General features: G+C 39.2%; 1 protein-coding gene and 2 non-coding genes across 3 annotated transcripts; all 3 read left to right on the top strand.

Annotated features, from left to right (window-relative positions):
• Positions 1–72: 72 nt before the first annotated feature.
• On the top strand, positions 73–144 carry trnaq-cug (transfer RNA glutamine (anticodon CUG)). The gene has a single exon. It is a non-coding gene; the product is annotated as a tRNA-Gln (tRNA).
• A 218-nt stretch (positions 145–362) lies between these two features.
• Positions 363–435, top strand: trnav-uac (transfer RNA valine (anticodon UAC)). The gene has a single exon. It is a non-coding gene; the product is annotated as a tRNA-Val (tRNA).
• Positions 436–12,974: 12,539 nt separating this feature from the next.
• Positions 12,975–15,031, top strand: LOC106941603 (uncharacterized; the record flags this gene model as incomplete). Its single annotated transcript, XM_015024679.1, has 4 exons — positions 12,975–13,393; positions 13,734–14,048; positions 14,161–14,454; positions 14,832–15,031. Coding segments are annotated over exons 1-4 (1,149 nt in total), but the record flags the coding sequence as incomplete, so codon positions are not given.
• Between the last annotated feature and the right edge of the window lie 131 nt (positions 15,032–15,162).

Genomic DNA, 15,162 nt, shown 5'->3' with positions numbered 1-15,162 from the left:
GTTCATTCACCAATCGACTTCAATGTAGGCTTCTTTAAAATCGAGGCTCCTTAGGTTAAATTCCTGCTTGGTGGTTCTATGGTGTAATGGTTAGCACTCTGGACTCTGAATCCAGCAATCTGAGTTCAAGTCTCAGTAGAACCTTTTGTCTCTGTTCCTGACATCTTCAGTTTTTGATCCCAGGCTTAGTTTATGGACCACAATGAGAAATTAGGCACAAGTATAAGTCTGATAGTTTGTTCACCAGGTTACTGGGCTCTCTGAGAGGATCTGTAAGTATTTGACATTGTTCCAAGCCCATCGTTGACATTAGTCTCTAACAAAATGTGGATCATCTACCAGGAACACTGCAAAGAGCCTCAGTTTCTGTAGTGTAGTGGTTACCACGTTTGCTTTACATGCAAAAGGTCTCTGGTTCAAAACCAGACAGAAACAGATTTTGTAGGTTATTATTCTCACAGGCTCCAGTTAACCATCTTATCTCACTGCACGAGAGGCAACTGCATCACGGGCAAAAGGTCAAAGGTGACAGGATGGCTTATTATGTTGTACAAATAATTTTAGTACATGTTATTATGTGTCAGAAGAGGGCTTAGGAAATAATACCAAAAACAAAATAAAAATTTGACCCAAAGGGCACTTGGGGGCAAGAAGCAAAAGGGGCAGATGCTCAAGCCCCTTGCTTCCCCCTCCCCTCCCCCCCCACCTGCATGTGCCACGTGACCTTGGCTCTGAAGGTCAGGAAACAGAACGCAGTTAGATAACCGACAGACTGACAGGAGCTCACAGGCCTGGTGCTTCATGTCATCAATCTTATAAAATGTATGCACTGAATAATACAGGCTCCTCCTCTGGGATGGTGTGTGTGTGTGTGTGTGTGTGTGTTGAGGAAGGCAGACCTTGAATTAAATTCTCAGTATTTTTGTGAATTGTTCTTGTTAAATGAACAAACTGTTTTTATGAGTTGATGTTAGAGTTCAGCTGAGCTGGTGACGCCTGCTGAGTGCTAAACCTGAGTCCAGGTTATGTCAACAAGTTAAATTCTGTTGCATCTGTAAGTGAATGAAATGAGGTCAGGAAAAGCAGACGGTTAAATGTATCTCCTGTTTTACATCAGACAGTGAAGAAAATGTGATTCAACCTGTGAAGACAGAAAACCAGCCTCTCACTGCCTGAAAACTCCCTAAAATTAAATCAAATATAAAAGTCAGCTAAAAAGAACATGTTGATTTAAGAAAGCAGAAACAAAAAAGAATGTAAGATGGAACAAATATGTATCTTTTCTGTGTCCTGACTGATTCGTTCCTCCTTCTCTTACCACGATGGCGCCGTCCTGATGTGACACCTTTTTCATCAAAACACCCTCATTATGAAAAAGTACAAAGAAGTAATTGGCACTGATCAGAAAACATGCGTCACCGGGATGCCTATCAATGAGACAGGTGGTCTCCATGGAGACGGACACGAAGTGGTTTCCATCCTGATCGTTCTGTGGAAAGATCAGGAATAAGTTAAGAACAATGTTGCATCGTGTCTGAGGAGCTAAAAACTTTAACATTCATTTTTATTATTGATCAGATGGAAAACGGTTTTACATTTCGCCTCTTCCTCTGCCCTACAGCGTGACCGTCGTTTTTACCTCCCTCTTCTGTTCTCTCTGGTTCTGGAGGTCAGCCTGGACGGGTCAGGTCCGCTCCCTGACATCTCGTCCAGCCATGACTCACATCCTCCCTGACTCATCTCCTGCTCCATGAATTTAAACTAATTAGAAAATCACTTTTAGATCAGTTTGGTTTGTGAACTGCTGAGGCAGAAACGTTCAGAAGAGGCAGGATGCTGTCAGAGGGCGTGAATACTTTTCTAATTCAGAGACCAATCAGCTGTGACTCGCTGGTTTGGGTCGGACCAGACAGAACTTCTCTGCCTTCCTGCACCAGCAGCCAAACGGAGAAGAGAAGATGGCTGCCTCAGTTCATGTTCATGCTCAATAGGGCCCAGATATTGTTTATTGGTAATGAATTGCATCAGTGGAGGATCTATTTAGAACAGCAACCAGTCATATCATATTATGGTCTGTGTCATTAGGGACATTTTTATCTTGTTTGACATTCTAGGATGTGAAAATGATTTTTTTTCAGCGGGTCAGTCCAGTTGGATTATATTTTAACACATAGCTCAACGCTGACATCCTGAACTCATGTCTCATTTTCAAACTTTGTGAGCAGCTTGGAGTGCAGGCTAACTCCTATGCACTGTCACATATTGTATGCAGACATACATTTGAGAAGTTTCCAAAGTGCAGACAGTATAACTGCACCACAAATTGGCTCCGACCCTGCAGTTTTCACCGGCTAAGTGGAGAAATCTTTCTATTTGGCAGTTACACAAAATGCCCTGAAACTGATTTTTAATAAACTTATCTTTATGTCCACAGACAGAAAAACACGGTTCCAGGGAGATACTATCAGTTTAATGTATTCTTTCTTTAAAAAATTAAGATCTTAGAGAAGAAAAGCAGCAGAGGTACGTCGACTGTCCATTTTCTTTCACATATCTGCAGCTGCAGGCTTTCTTTTCTGTCTTTGGTCAAAGACCATGAGCCATTTCTCCTGCTGGCTCCAGCTTCTCCTGTTGGTTTTTTGTAGTATTTACCCAGAATGCCCTGTGCGATAGAGCACTTCCTGCTTTTGGAGCAGTCTCCGTTCTGCTTGCATTCGAACTGCACCAGAGTTCACTTCAACCAAACAAAAACAGGTTTTAGTTGGATTATGCATTCACACCTCCAAATGAACCAGACTTTCCAATTAACTAGAGTTGGATTAAAGCGAACTAAACAGAGCTGGTAGGAATAACTTTCATATTACTGGACAATCAAACTCTCATTCCCTCCTACAGAAAGCTCAACAATCAGGCCAAACTTTCTGTAGAGTAAAGGGTCTCGAGTTTTCTGGATCGGCTCAGATTTCCAGAGTAACTAGTGATCAGAAAATCCATTTGATTCAAGAGCTGCAGAGTTCAGGACTTTATGTTTCTGATTTTACACTTTAAACATCAGCAGATGCATCAAGTCTTGAAGCTGCAAACCTGTGAGATGAAATCCTCATGTTACCATCTGGGCTGTCAGGTTTCACTCATCATGGAGCCAAACTGCAGAAGGAACTTGGGATGATCTGAGTGATGGTTTGATAACCGACAGGAAGTGGAGCGACAGAGGAAACATTCTGCATGTCTTAAAGCAGGAATTAGTTGTGTTTTTTATTTCCTGCTGGTCTTCTTGCCCCTCAGAGTCGGCAGGTTAGCAGTGTGTGGAGTTTGGATTAATGCGACTTCCTGCTGCAGCTTAAAGACGTTCAACCTTCTTCCATCTGCAGGTTTCACCTCTTGATCCCCATCAAATATCTCTGCAGCTTCTCTGTTCTCCCGTTCTGCCAGCCTTTCCACTCAGTCATTGTTTTCATGACTTTTGCACTTTAATAAAACATAAATACAGTGAAGCAGCTGACAGCTGCTTGTTTCTTCCACTTTTAATTTTAGCAACGATTCAGACCTTCAATTTCCCTCATTTTCTTCAGGCTAAACAACAAATTATGACTTTACAGCAGATGAAGCGCTGCGGTGACTTCAGCTAATCGGCCGCCTGAAGCCACAGAAGTCGATTTGTCTTTTTTTTTCTTCAACATTCAGCCGAGGCTCAATTAATGAGAAAAATTACAACAACGTCCATGAATCAGATCCTGTGAATAACTGTGCAGATTGATGGAAGTTTTATTTGTACTACTGAGGTTTAATAACATTTTATTGTCTGTATTTACATTGTGTCACGCCCTGCAACTGTTACTAATAAAAGTGAGTGAATAAAAATGAAGTAGAAACGTCCATCTGCAGGTGGAAACATTTGCTAATTATGCATAATATGCCACCTGTGTGACAGAGGGAATGAACTGAAATGGGTTCTTTAAGTGAACCTAATAAGACATACTGCAGGATTATCACCCAGATGTAAATATCATATCACCAGATAATAAAGATTAAAATCAACAGGGAAGCTAAATGTTAAATTCTCTATCTGGTTTATTTTATGGGATTTAATGAAGGAACAATGCTTGCTAAAACAGAAAAATATGTTCCAACATCTCTAAAAGTGATCAATTCAAGCTGTTAATTCAATCCAAAGAAATAATAACTTCATACATAAATCTTCATCCCCAACATGTTCAGAGTTATTGGAATATTTCCCTTAAATCTGAAAGATATTAAAGTGATGCATCAAAACGTCTTTCAGGAAACCCAGGTGTGCCTGGAGATGTTGATTAGATTTCAGCTCCAACAAATCATTTATGCAGAATTGCAGGAATCGTGTGATATGAAAAATGGATAAATTTAGCAATAATCCAAGAAAAGATTCAGTGGCAAACAGAACCAGTTCAGTGTTGTTCTGCTCAAACGTATCAGTTTGCTCTCCTCCAGCGTAGAAACTTCTTCTCATTACATTTATTTTAGTAAAATCAGTAAATATGTGTGACAAGAGCTGTGAAATTCAGACATGAGTGTAGCTGCTCTATCTGACCTCTCTGGGTTGGTGCCACTTCCCTGCAGCCGTCCGTTTCTGTGTTCTGCTGCTGTTTTGCCAACATTTCCATCTTTTATTCATGGGCCAAACCTTGCAGACGGCCCGGTCTCCGTCAGCTGGTCGGCTGCCATTATCCTCCACCGGCAGACGTGCTCTCACACAGACATGGACAGGAAAAGTTGTTGAGAAACTTATCTTGCATAGTTTGCTGAGGAAGAGGGAGAAACGTTGGGTCGGATCGAGCGCAGCCTGCTGAAACATCGTGACAGAATCTGCAGAAAACCTGTGGCAGTCATTAGAGCCAACAGGCTGACCTGAGCTCCGCTCAACAAGTTTAACAAACTGAAGAAGAAAACTCTCAGACCAGAGTAACGTCATACTTACTCAGGTCTGTAGAACAAAAACAGCCGTAACAACCTGGTTACATAACTGTGACCAATAAACTGACATTTTTACTAGCATCCTCCAAACTTCTCAGCCTGTTCGGATCCTGAACCGTCTGATGATGTTTTGGAAATATTTATGCCGCTCCAGGATTATTCATATACAGCGTCTGCATTTCAGTTTAGTTTACTTACATTTTAAACTATTTATTTCACTACATTATTATTTCTTCCTCATTAGATTTTCCATCAGCCTTTTTCCTTTTGGTTCTGAATCTTTTCAGTCGATCATCTTCTTCTTTGGTGTTTACTAATAAAATTGGTGGATTATCGCCACAGACTGGCCAGAATGTCGCTCCATTCTGTTATATGTGTGTTAATTTAAGATAACAATATATTATTTAATAACTTTTACTTTTGGAGTTATTTCTGAATAAAGTTTTACTTTAATTCTATTTAAATTCTTCTATTTAACTGTTGACAGTGTAACATTACGTTTCGTCTCATCAGATCCACATTTTTCACTCTGATCACTGCAGTTTCCCTAGAAAACAAAATAAAATGTGTTTTTTAACCCAGTTTAACCAAATCTAACAGACGTCACCGTCTCTTCCCACCTCGTTCTTCCTGCTCTCATTTCTCCTTTTCCTTCCCTTCTCCTCCATTTTCCTTTTTATTAAAATGAAAAACTAAAACCCACTGGTGAGTTTCTTCAGCCTTATCTGCCGTTTCGTTCCTGTGACACCATAATGAGCTGGTTTCATAGAAAATGAATCAGTATTGCATCATTTCTATACCGTTTTGTTGAATTTCTATTAAGATATCTGGTCTGCTGGAATCAGAACAAATTACTGATCCCTGCGGTCTGATTTCTTCCTCTGAATGGTGAATAATAATAATATGAACATTTCTCTTGTGTAAACAGAAAGTCCATCACTTATTCTTTCCTAATGTTAAACTCTGGTACAGTGAAAGCAACACCACCTCTATTTAATATAATAAAAGCTTCTGTATGAATTTGAACATAACTATAATATTTATTGATATAATTCTGGAGTTTAAAATGACTTCCTTATAATCCTTCCTGTTACTAACATTCAGTCAGAGCTCGTTGTGTTTCCCACCAGCTGCAGCTGTTTGTCATCAAACTCCTCCATCTTCTCACTCCTCTCTTAACTTCCTGCATTAAAATGAGAGTTTGATAGTTTTTATCCCTGCAAGTTTTCTGCTTATTCTTAATTAATGATACTCAGTTTAACTTCAGTCATTTCTGCACTTGTTTTTTTTTTTGTTTTTTTTTATCAAACAAACAGAACAAAATGAGCCTTAAGACCTTAAATGAATGTAAATTAAAAATCCTTCATGCTTTGGATGAAGTTACATTAAAACTTTAAAGGAATGAGAATCATTCTCTGTTTTATGAAATCCATCTAAACTTACTGGAAACAAAATTAGAATTTGAGTTTTAAAAAATTCTTAAAAATATTTCTAAGTGTGGATTTAAAGTTTCTGTAACAGTAAAATGTGTAAGGAGTTGTTTCAGACACTAAGACGTTTTGTGTCATTTCTCTGTTCCTCAGATTCCTGTTTCTGTTTCCTGTTCCTCGGTTTGTTTTCATATTCTCGTCTTGAGTCTAATTTTTCTGTTTCTGTCTGGAAAACTTCCTGTTAGTTGGTCTCGTTTCTTTTGTATTAAGTGGATCTGTTATCAGGCAGCAGCATGTGTGAGCCGGCTGTACGTGGACAGAATCTGAATCCGTGTTGAACAAGTGAAGCAGAGTCGTGATAATGAAACCTGGAGCTGCGCAGAAGGACGATAATTACCTCTGGATTATCCTCACAGCCAGGATTAAGATGAGGAAAACAAACAGAACAGCAATAAAGCCACAGAATCGGCTAAATGTCATAGTTCACAAAACAAAACAGTAACAATATTCCTCATATTTCTGTGTAAAAGGTGAATCATCTCCACTGATTCCTCTCTGCATCAGGGTTCAACTCCGGTGCTGAACATCGTTTTTATTCTTTCTCTGTGAGCATGAATGGATTTTGGCCTTTTCCTTCTACTGATTGAATCTTTTTATCTTCATAAGATCCTTTTAAAACACACCATGCAGCAGAATTGTGTGCCAACAGTCTGAAAGTCATTTTTCTCCTCTGCCTAATGAGGCAGACCTGCACAGGTTAAACCAAAATCTAGCAGAGTTTTTTATGTGTTTATAGGAGAAACTTTGGGTCAACAGTTTCCTACTTGCAGGAAATGGCTAACAGTGATTTAGTCTAGAAAATATGCAACTGGTGAACAATTTTAAAGGGGGAATATTTCCAAAATTCACTTTTTACTATTTTTTTACTTCCATTTGGGCGTCAACTGCTTCTAAAAAAACCACCCAGCCTTTTTCTGACAATAAGTTCTTGTTTCTTAATGTCTGGAAAATGAGACAAAAACCTCCTGATTATTGAGTCACACTGTGCTGTTACCTAGCAACCTCAGTTGAATCCAGCCCGTTACCTAGCAACCCAAGCTGATCTCCAGCTGGTTTTACCACTGTATGCGCTGTACAATGGCTGCTGTTGTTGACTTACCATCCAGAAACAACTCGCTGCATTCTTGTTGGTTGTGCAGGAGGCTCCACTTCTGCTTTTCAAAGATTTATGGCTGTATAAGTTTTTGTGCAAAAAAATAAAAAAAAAATGCAATGAACATGTTTTGTGCAGCCCGTAGACATGTCCTCATGTCAACTGTTCAAGGACGCATCATAGGTAGGTCACTTTAAACAGAAGAAAGCTCAGAAAACTCAATTCTAAGATGTAAAAGATGAACCAAAATCATGACAAAACCTGGGTGGCAGATCCTGCAAAGAATAAACGTTATTAAGATCAGGAAGGGAGTTTTTTTATGTTTTGACTATATTAAAAATATCTGATCATTTGAAACGCTTGGGAGTCACAAATTTCAATTCAATCTGTTAGCGCTAAGATACTTTTTCAAAGTATTATATTGTGTTTTATTGTATCAATAATATTCAAATCAAGGTGGGAAGCAGAAGCTGAAGTTACTGACGGGTCAGTGGGAGAAAATAAAGATAAGATAATCAGAGGAAAGTGATCATTAGTTGGATAAAGAGAGGACAGGATGAGGACGAGGGGCAGAGCAGCTGAAGTAAAAATGAACAATGAGATCGTTTGGTGTTCGGAGGACTGAGTGAAGCCATCTCATCAGAGCTAATACCATCAGAGCCAGTCTGAGCTCTGATTAGGGAGCCATTTGCAGAAGCAATCAAAGAAAAGCAACAGAGCAGACGTCCATCCTCAGCCGGCCTGACCTCTCCGCTGAGACGTCTTAAACTGCAGAACACGATTGGAATAAATAATGTCAGCTCTCGTTCTGCAATGAAACTGAAACGTGAACTCATTTTTCCAAAGCAATCTTTATTAAATGTAAGTCCTGTTGATGTATGGAGACGATCTCCTCCTGTCCTGCCTCTGATCTCAGCTTTTGGAGTTTATACTTTGTTTCTTGATTTTAAAAATGTCCTTTGTCTGTTTTGGTATTTCTGTCAAATTATTTGTTTTATGTTACGTTACAAATTTTCAACTTCTTAACTGATTTACTATTCATTACTATAAAATAGGTATTTATTTACAGGAACAAACTTTCTGTGTCCAGAGTTTCTGTTCTTTGTGCTTCAAACAGAAACATCAATTTTCTGTTTGAGGGAAACTTGATGTTGACTCTGTCCAGCAGGTTGGTTGGTTGGTTGGTTGGGTAGTTGGTTGGTTGGTTGGTTGGGTAGTTGGTTGGTTGGTTGGTTGGTTGGTTACATGTTTTTGTAATTTTCTGAGTAGATTCTTCTTTATTCTCTTCAGTTTTAAAGATGACACCAACAGGATGAAGACGTGACTGAACCACCGGAGCAGAACGGGGGGAAGTGAAATCCTCTGCTGGATTCCACTTCCACCTCAGACTCCCTCAGAGCAGATAGTGAAGTAAATTCATTTCCCTGTCTTCTGCCTCGGTGGACGTTCCTGCAGGTCGTATTCTGCGACTTTATTTTCTCCACTGCTGAGGTCTTAAATAAAACAGCAGCTCTCTGACAGATGTCCACCTGTCTGTGGATTGCTGCACAACAACAAAGCAGGTTCCCTTCCAGCGACAGCTCACACATTATCGGCTGACAGGGACTGCAGCCGGTTATTGATTGGTTATTTCAAGGGACGGCGCCTTCTGTATTAGCTGCAGCTTGATGGAGGTGGAGAAGCAGATAATGAGGAGACTGATGAGCCGAAACCACGGAGCCGTGACGGAGGCCGTTCACTTACAGCCTGCTGCTGCTAATGCATATTATTGAATATATGTGTCATATTTAAGAAATCTCACATTCACTGTGACACTATGTGAGGAAACACATTTTGTAAAGATGAAGGTGAGCCGTTCCCTGCAGGTCAGGAGGTCAGGCTCTGCCTCAGATGGAGACGGTTTGGTTTCTTGGTCATGATGTCATCCTTCAGATTCAGATTTGAGTTAATTTAATGCTATTTGAACCTTAAATCTTTAATGTTCAAGTCTAGAGTTTTAATCTCAGTTAACGCTTGAATCCATAAATCTGAAATAAAAAATGTAATGTAATGTTCTTATTGTTGTTTGGTCTTATTGTTTCTCTTTTGTGTTTATTAATGCTTTCTCTCCACCTGCAGCCTGTTTACTGGTTGATCTAAGTCCAGTAATCACCCTCCCAGTACAGGCAGCTGGTTTTCACTCACTTGTCAGATCCTCGCTGTAATTTCTTCTCTCTTGTTGTTATTTATGTTGATTTTTATGATTTTTTTATCATCTTTAGTGTAGAAAATGCTCAAAGTTTCAGAATCAGTTCAGTTTCCAAACACTTCATAGAAATAAATACAGTGACACCTACTGGTCAACTTACAGCATTACATTAACATGAATGAGGGTGAGGGCTCATGAAACATAAACTGCTAGTTTTTTATTAAAACTAAAATATATGTGTGTTATAATCTGATTTTACAATCATAAAATACATAAAATACTGTTTTTACTCTGGCTTTTGATGTGTTTCACAAGATTGATCATAATACAAAAACTGTCAGAGACAATAATTTAGGTCAAATGCTTGAGTAACTGAGAGTCTGATAATAATTATACAGAATGTTGGTAAGGATGGAAAAGGCTTGGTGGAAAAACGGGAACTGGTGTAAAGTTTCACTTTTAAATTATGAATATAAAAATAGAACAAAACTAAGTGAACAGTGATAAAATAAAAAGAAAATAGTTAACATGTCAATAAAATGGGGGGGAATCGGTGAGAGAAAGCGTGACGCTGTTTAACTTCTGGGTTTTTTAAGGTTTTTGTGTTTTTCTGTCTCACAGGTTGGTAGTTATGATGAAGATGAAGATGAAGACTCCACACTGAGCTATGAAAATATTTGACTTCCTCCAACATCAAACTGAACATTTTTTAACACACATGTATTTTTAAGATTTAATCTTGTAACAAAACATTTTTCACTTGCAAATATATCTGAAAATATATTATTAGTTTGTGCTGCTTTTTTATCTAAACTCGTCAAAATTCACATTGGAAAATGTCCAAGAGGTTTGAACAAACATTATTCTCAGAACATTGAGTGAGTAATTAATTCATTTATTTATTTATTGTACATCTCCTTAGAATTTTTTACTTTAATTAAAGTGAGTCGATGCAAAGAAAGGAAATGACAGAAATGATACTTTCCTTGTTAAATGTGACACATTCTGGTCTTTTTTCCTTTTTCTTTTTTAAAGCATAGTTCTGCCTTGCTTTTCTTTTTTTTAAGTGTAAATCAGATGATGACTAGCAGACAGGATGAAGGTTGGTGTGAACTCACACACAGAGGAAATAAATCGTTCAAACATGAAGCAGAGAAAACTCCCCTGACTGTGATGTGATCTTGGTGCTGGAACTATTTTTCCTTTCTCTGCTTTAATTTTGCTTCTTCTTCTTCTTAGATTTCTGACTAAATGTTGAGAGAGCAGTCGCCTCCAGCTGGCAGGCAGAGTCTCTGCACACTTCACAGCAGCCGGACTCTAAATGGAGACATCGACGAAGGCTGAGCTCCTAAATGTTGAGCTTGGTTGACGACTTTTATAGCATAAAACCTTATGATCAGTTTCTCTTTTAACAAACACGAAGGGTGCAAGAAAACTGACCATTAATGCATTTTTTAAGATTTAGGGAACTGGTTGTTGCTTTTGTAGCTCCTGTTGTTTCCTTCAGTTCATCTCTATAAGCATGTTTCATTATTTATGGTTTATTTTATTATGACTATAATGATTAACTTTATGTGCAAATAGGATAAACTTGTGCAGGATTCAGATGAGTGTTTTAGACTTCCTGTCAGCCTGTGCTGCTCTGTCAGCCTGTGCTGCTTTCTGCCGCTGCAACATCTGATTAGACATTGGATCATTTATTCGAGGTCTGAGCATGTGGCAGGAAGTGGAGGTTATTTTAGTTTAATTCTGCATAACTTTCAACCAATTTGTACTTTCACTGTTACTCACATATGTCTACCTATTAAATGCATTTTTTTCCTTTGCATATAATTTGAAATAATTTATCTCCACCTGCCAAACGCTGAAGTCTTGAGTGTTTAACTCAAAGCAGCAGCTGTCAAATGGCATCTTAGTAAACAGTAAAAAAATTAAACAAGCCAAAACATGTTTTTGTGCTTAGCAAAGAGAAAAAAGTAAATATGCAGCAAAACTTGTGCTTAAAAAATTTGCTCCTTTTTTTTTACACAGCTTTAGCAGAATATATGATGAGAATGAACAAGATGTAGGCGTTTCTTTAACAAACGTTATCTCTAATATCTGCCACACAGCGGAAATAAGAGCAGTAGTTTCAGTCTGCAGCGAATTAAAGCTGCTTCGTGTTTCCTGTTTACTAAGAAAACATCAGATGGCTCGACTGGAACTCATTTTACTTCTGCTTCAGTTTGAAGGTAAAAACCTTTTTATAGTAACAGACATTAATTCATAAACTCATAAGATAATAAATAGTTTCTTTGGTTTCAGTGTTGGATAGAAGTCTATGAAGATGTGGAGAATATGTTTCTGTTAAAAAGTTACATTTCTTCTGTGTCTGCTTTTGTTTCATATTATATTACTGATCATAAAAATGCATCATACTGACATTTGATCCATAAAATCTCTATAAGGGAGCAGATACTATTTATAGCAATCAATACTGCAGAGAGTTTGTGAATGAAGAAATAAGAAATTAACTTTATCTCATGATTGACTGAGTTCAAGTCGAGAACTTTTCAAATAATCGATATTTTTCTGCCCTAGTCGACACCAGTGGAGGAAATATCCACTTACTCTTCCACAGACCGGGGGACGACGTTCTTCTGCCCTGTTTCAGCGGCTCAGTTTCTGTGCAATGCTCCGCTGTTATCTGGCTTCACTATAGCGACACCAACACTCAACTGGAAGTTGTTGTGGGTGGAAAAGTGGTTCAGGGTGGTTCTGGCCGGCTGGCGGTGGACCGGAGCTGCTCTCTGATCGTCTCCTCCATCACTGTTGATGACGCTGGACGCTACACCTGCAGGCGGCAGGAGGGAGAAAACTTTGAGTCTGACGTGTTTCTGTTTGTTTTGACCAGTAAGTGCCTCCTTTCCACATTAACACTCATACCTGAAGTGACTTTAACTCTGCTATTGCTGTATAACAATCTTATCTGTCTTATAGATAATGATCATTTTAAGTACGTTAAAAAAAAGTTACATACTGCAGCTTAAAAATCTACTTTTTTTGCTTAAATGCCTTCTATGGCTGTAGTTACTGTTGCAGGTTTTATCCCAGAAACTGGAGAAAAGGAGAGAATATAACGATTCTGTTTCTCAAATCTGAGGAAGAAGAGAGAGAGGGAGGACTGAGTCTTGATTTTGGGGACAGGGACTTTGAGTTGTGGCATCTCAAGAAGGAAGTTGTCTAAACTGCAAACTAAACCCAAGCCAATTATCTGGTAATACTTAACCTTACAGTTAATTTTAAACTAAGCCAGCAAAGGAAAGGAGACAAACTTGTCGTTCTTTTAAGGAATGAAACGTAAGTCAGATTTTTTCAGACTGAAGCAACAGTTTTCTCCTATTCTTTTCTCAGTTTCCCTGGTTTTACCAGATGCTAATGAAACAAAGGATGGAAACGCCACGTTGCAGTGTTCTCCCTGGAAAAAGCAGATAAATGTTCCTTGCTCAGAGAGGAACATCCGCTGGCTGGATGCAGCCGGAGCCGAGCTGCAGGGTGAAGCCGTCCACTTCCAGCACTGTGCTGCCAATCTGACCGTGAATCTTCAGGATGACAGAGACAAAATATTGACCTGCCAGATCTTCTTCTTCAACAAAGTGAGGACAGAGGCGAACTACCCACCGGTTTCTAAAGGTTTGACACCTTTTTTCTGATACTTTGCAAATGTTATTTAGGTTGAGAGAAACATGAATATTAAGTATTTAGCAACACGTAGACTTGACTTAGACTTGTGCCTCATTCTTGATTTGTACTCCTGGTCTGAGACTCCAACGGTTTTTACAGTATGTGAGCTGCAGACCAAATGCTGAATTAAACAACACTAGATTATTTCAGAACAAAACAGAACATAACTTTTCTCCACCATTATCTTATGGCTAAGCTAGCAGCTATAGCTAGCTAACTGCAACATTACAAGGACACTTCTGATGGAAAATATCAAAATAAAAGCATGTTTTTTTTTTCTCTTTAACAGACACCAGAGGAGGAAGTGTTCATTTTCAGTTTTCCAAATCTGGAGCTGATGTTGCTCTGTCCTGTAAGAGGGATTTAGTTTCCTTTGACTGCTCCGCTGTTCGCTGGCTCCACTACAGGGGATCCACAAAACCAACCCTGGAGATTGAAAATGGAAACATGGTTCAGAGTTCAGGTCGGGCTGCCAGGCTCAGTGTGGACAGTCAATGTTCTCTGATCATCACCAACATCACTGCAGAGGACGCTGGAAAATACACCTGCCAGCTTCAGGGTGGAGCCGGCTTTGACACTGACGTGTATTTATTTATTTTAACAAGTGAGTATTTGGGAATTCATTTCTTTTTGATGTTCCCAAGCTAAAACATTCCCATAAATGTTTGGAGATCTGGAAAAGCTCCATCCATCCACATTATTACTTTTTCTTTCAGTGTCTCCACCTCCACCTGATGCTGATGTAACAAAGGGAAGAAATGTCACGGTGCAGTGCTCTCTGGCGGGACACAGTTCATCGGACCACTGTCCACAGAACATCATCCGCTGGGTGGACGACTCAGGATCTGAGCTGACTGGTGAAGATGCTGGACACAAGGATGGAAAACACAAAACCTGTGCTTCTTCTCTGACTGTGAAGCTCCAGAGAGGCATCAAAACAAGATATCACTGCCTGGTTGTTGTCCAAACCAAAGTCAGAGTAGTTGCTGAGTACACAGCTTTCTTACCAGGTTTGGTACTTTTTTCTATTTTAGATAAATTATCCCAACATGGATAGCAACAACTGGCCAAAACAGCCATAATATTACATTACTACCATACATTATAATCATTAAGTTGGTTCTGTTTTTCTGAAATAAAGTCTAGAGACATGTTGCTGCCTCTGGTTAAAGAATGCATGTCACCAGAATTTATTTTCCAGGGATTTTTGAACCATCTTGGTCGTTTCTCATGTGTATTTCCACTGGACTACTTATATAGACTGTGTAAACCGAAACTAAGAAGATCCTTTTGCATTTTGAGTTCTACTCTGCACATGAATAATCCTAAATACTGAACCCTATTGCTTTGTAGCTTTAGTAAAACTGTACATTTTCCCTTTTTTCAGAGGCCAGCCCTCCTACAGACCTGATCATGAGTGATGTGACCAACACCAGTTTAAGGGCGGCCTGGACGGCGGCGCCCAGGAACAAACAGACTCACACGGTGCAGGGAGATGTAACTTCCTCCATCCTGACAGGTTCAACTCCAAAGATGCGTTACCAAACGTCTGTGGTCACCAAAGGGAGCGACCGACTCACTGGACCAGTAACCGCTGAAGGCAAGGCACTGCAAGCTCTCAGTGGGCTGCTTGCTTTCTATATATGACATTATTAAAAATCTAAAGCCAAGTTAAATTTAAAATGTGGACAAATAAATGAGTAGTGCAGATAAAGATG

This window comes from Poecilia latipinna, unplaced genomic scaffold (genome assembly GCF_001443285.1).
Source record: "Poecilia latipinna isolate Pla-1442-1.1 unplaced genomic scaffold, P_latipinna-1.0 Scaffold3759, whole genome shotgun sequence".
NCBI classification, from domain to species: Eukaryota; Metazoa; Chordata; class Actinopteri; order Cyprinodontiformes; family Poeciliidae; genus Poecilia; species Poecilia latipinna.
Note: the sequence above shows the minus strand (reverse complement) of the source record. Positions and strands in the feature narration are given on the sequence as shown.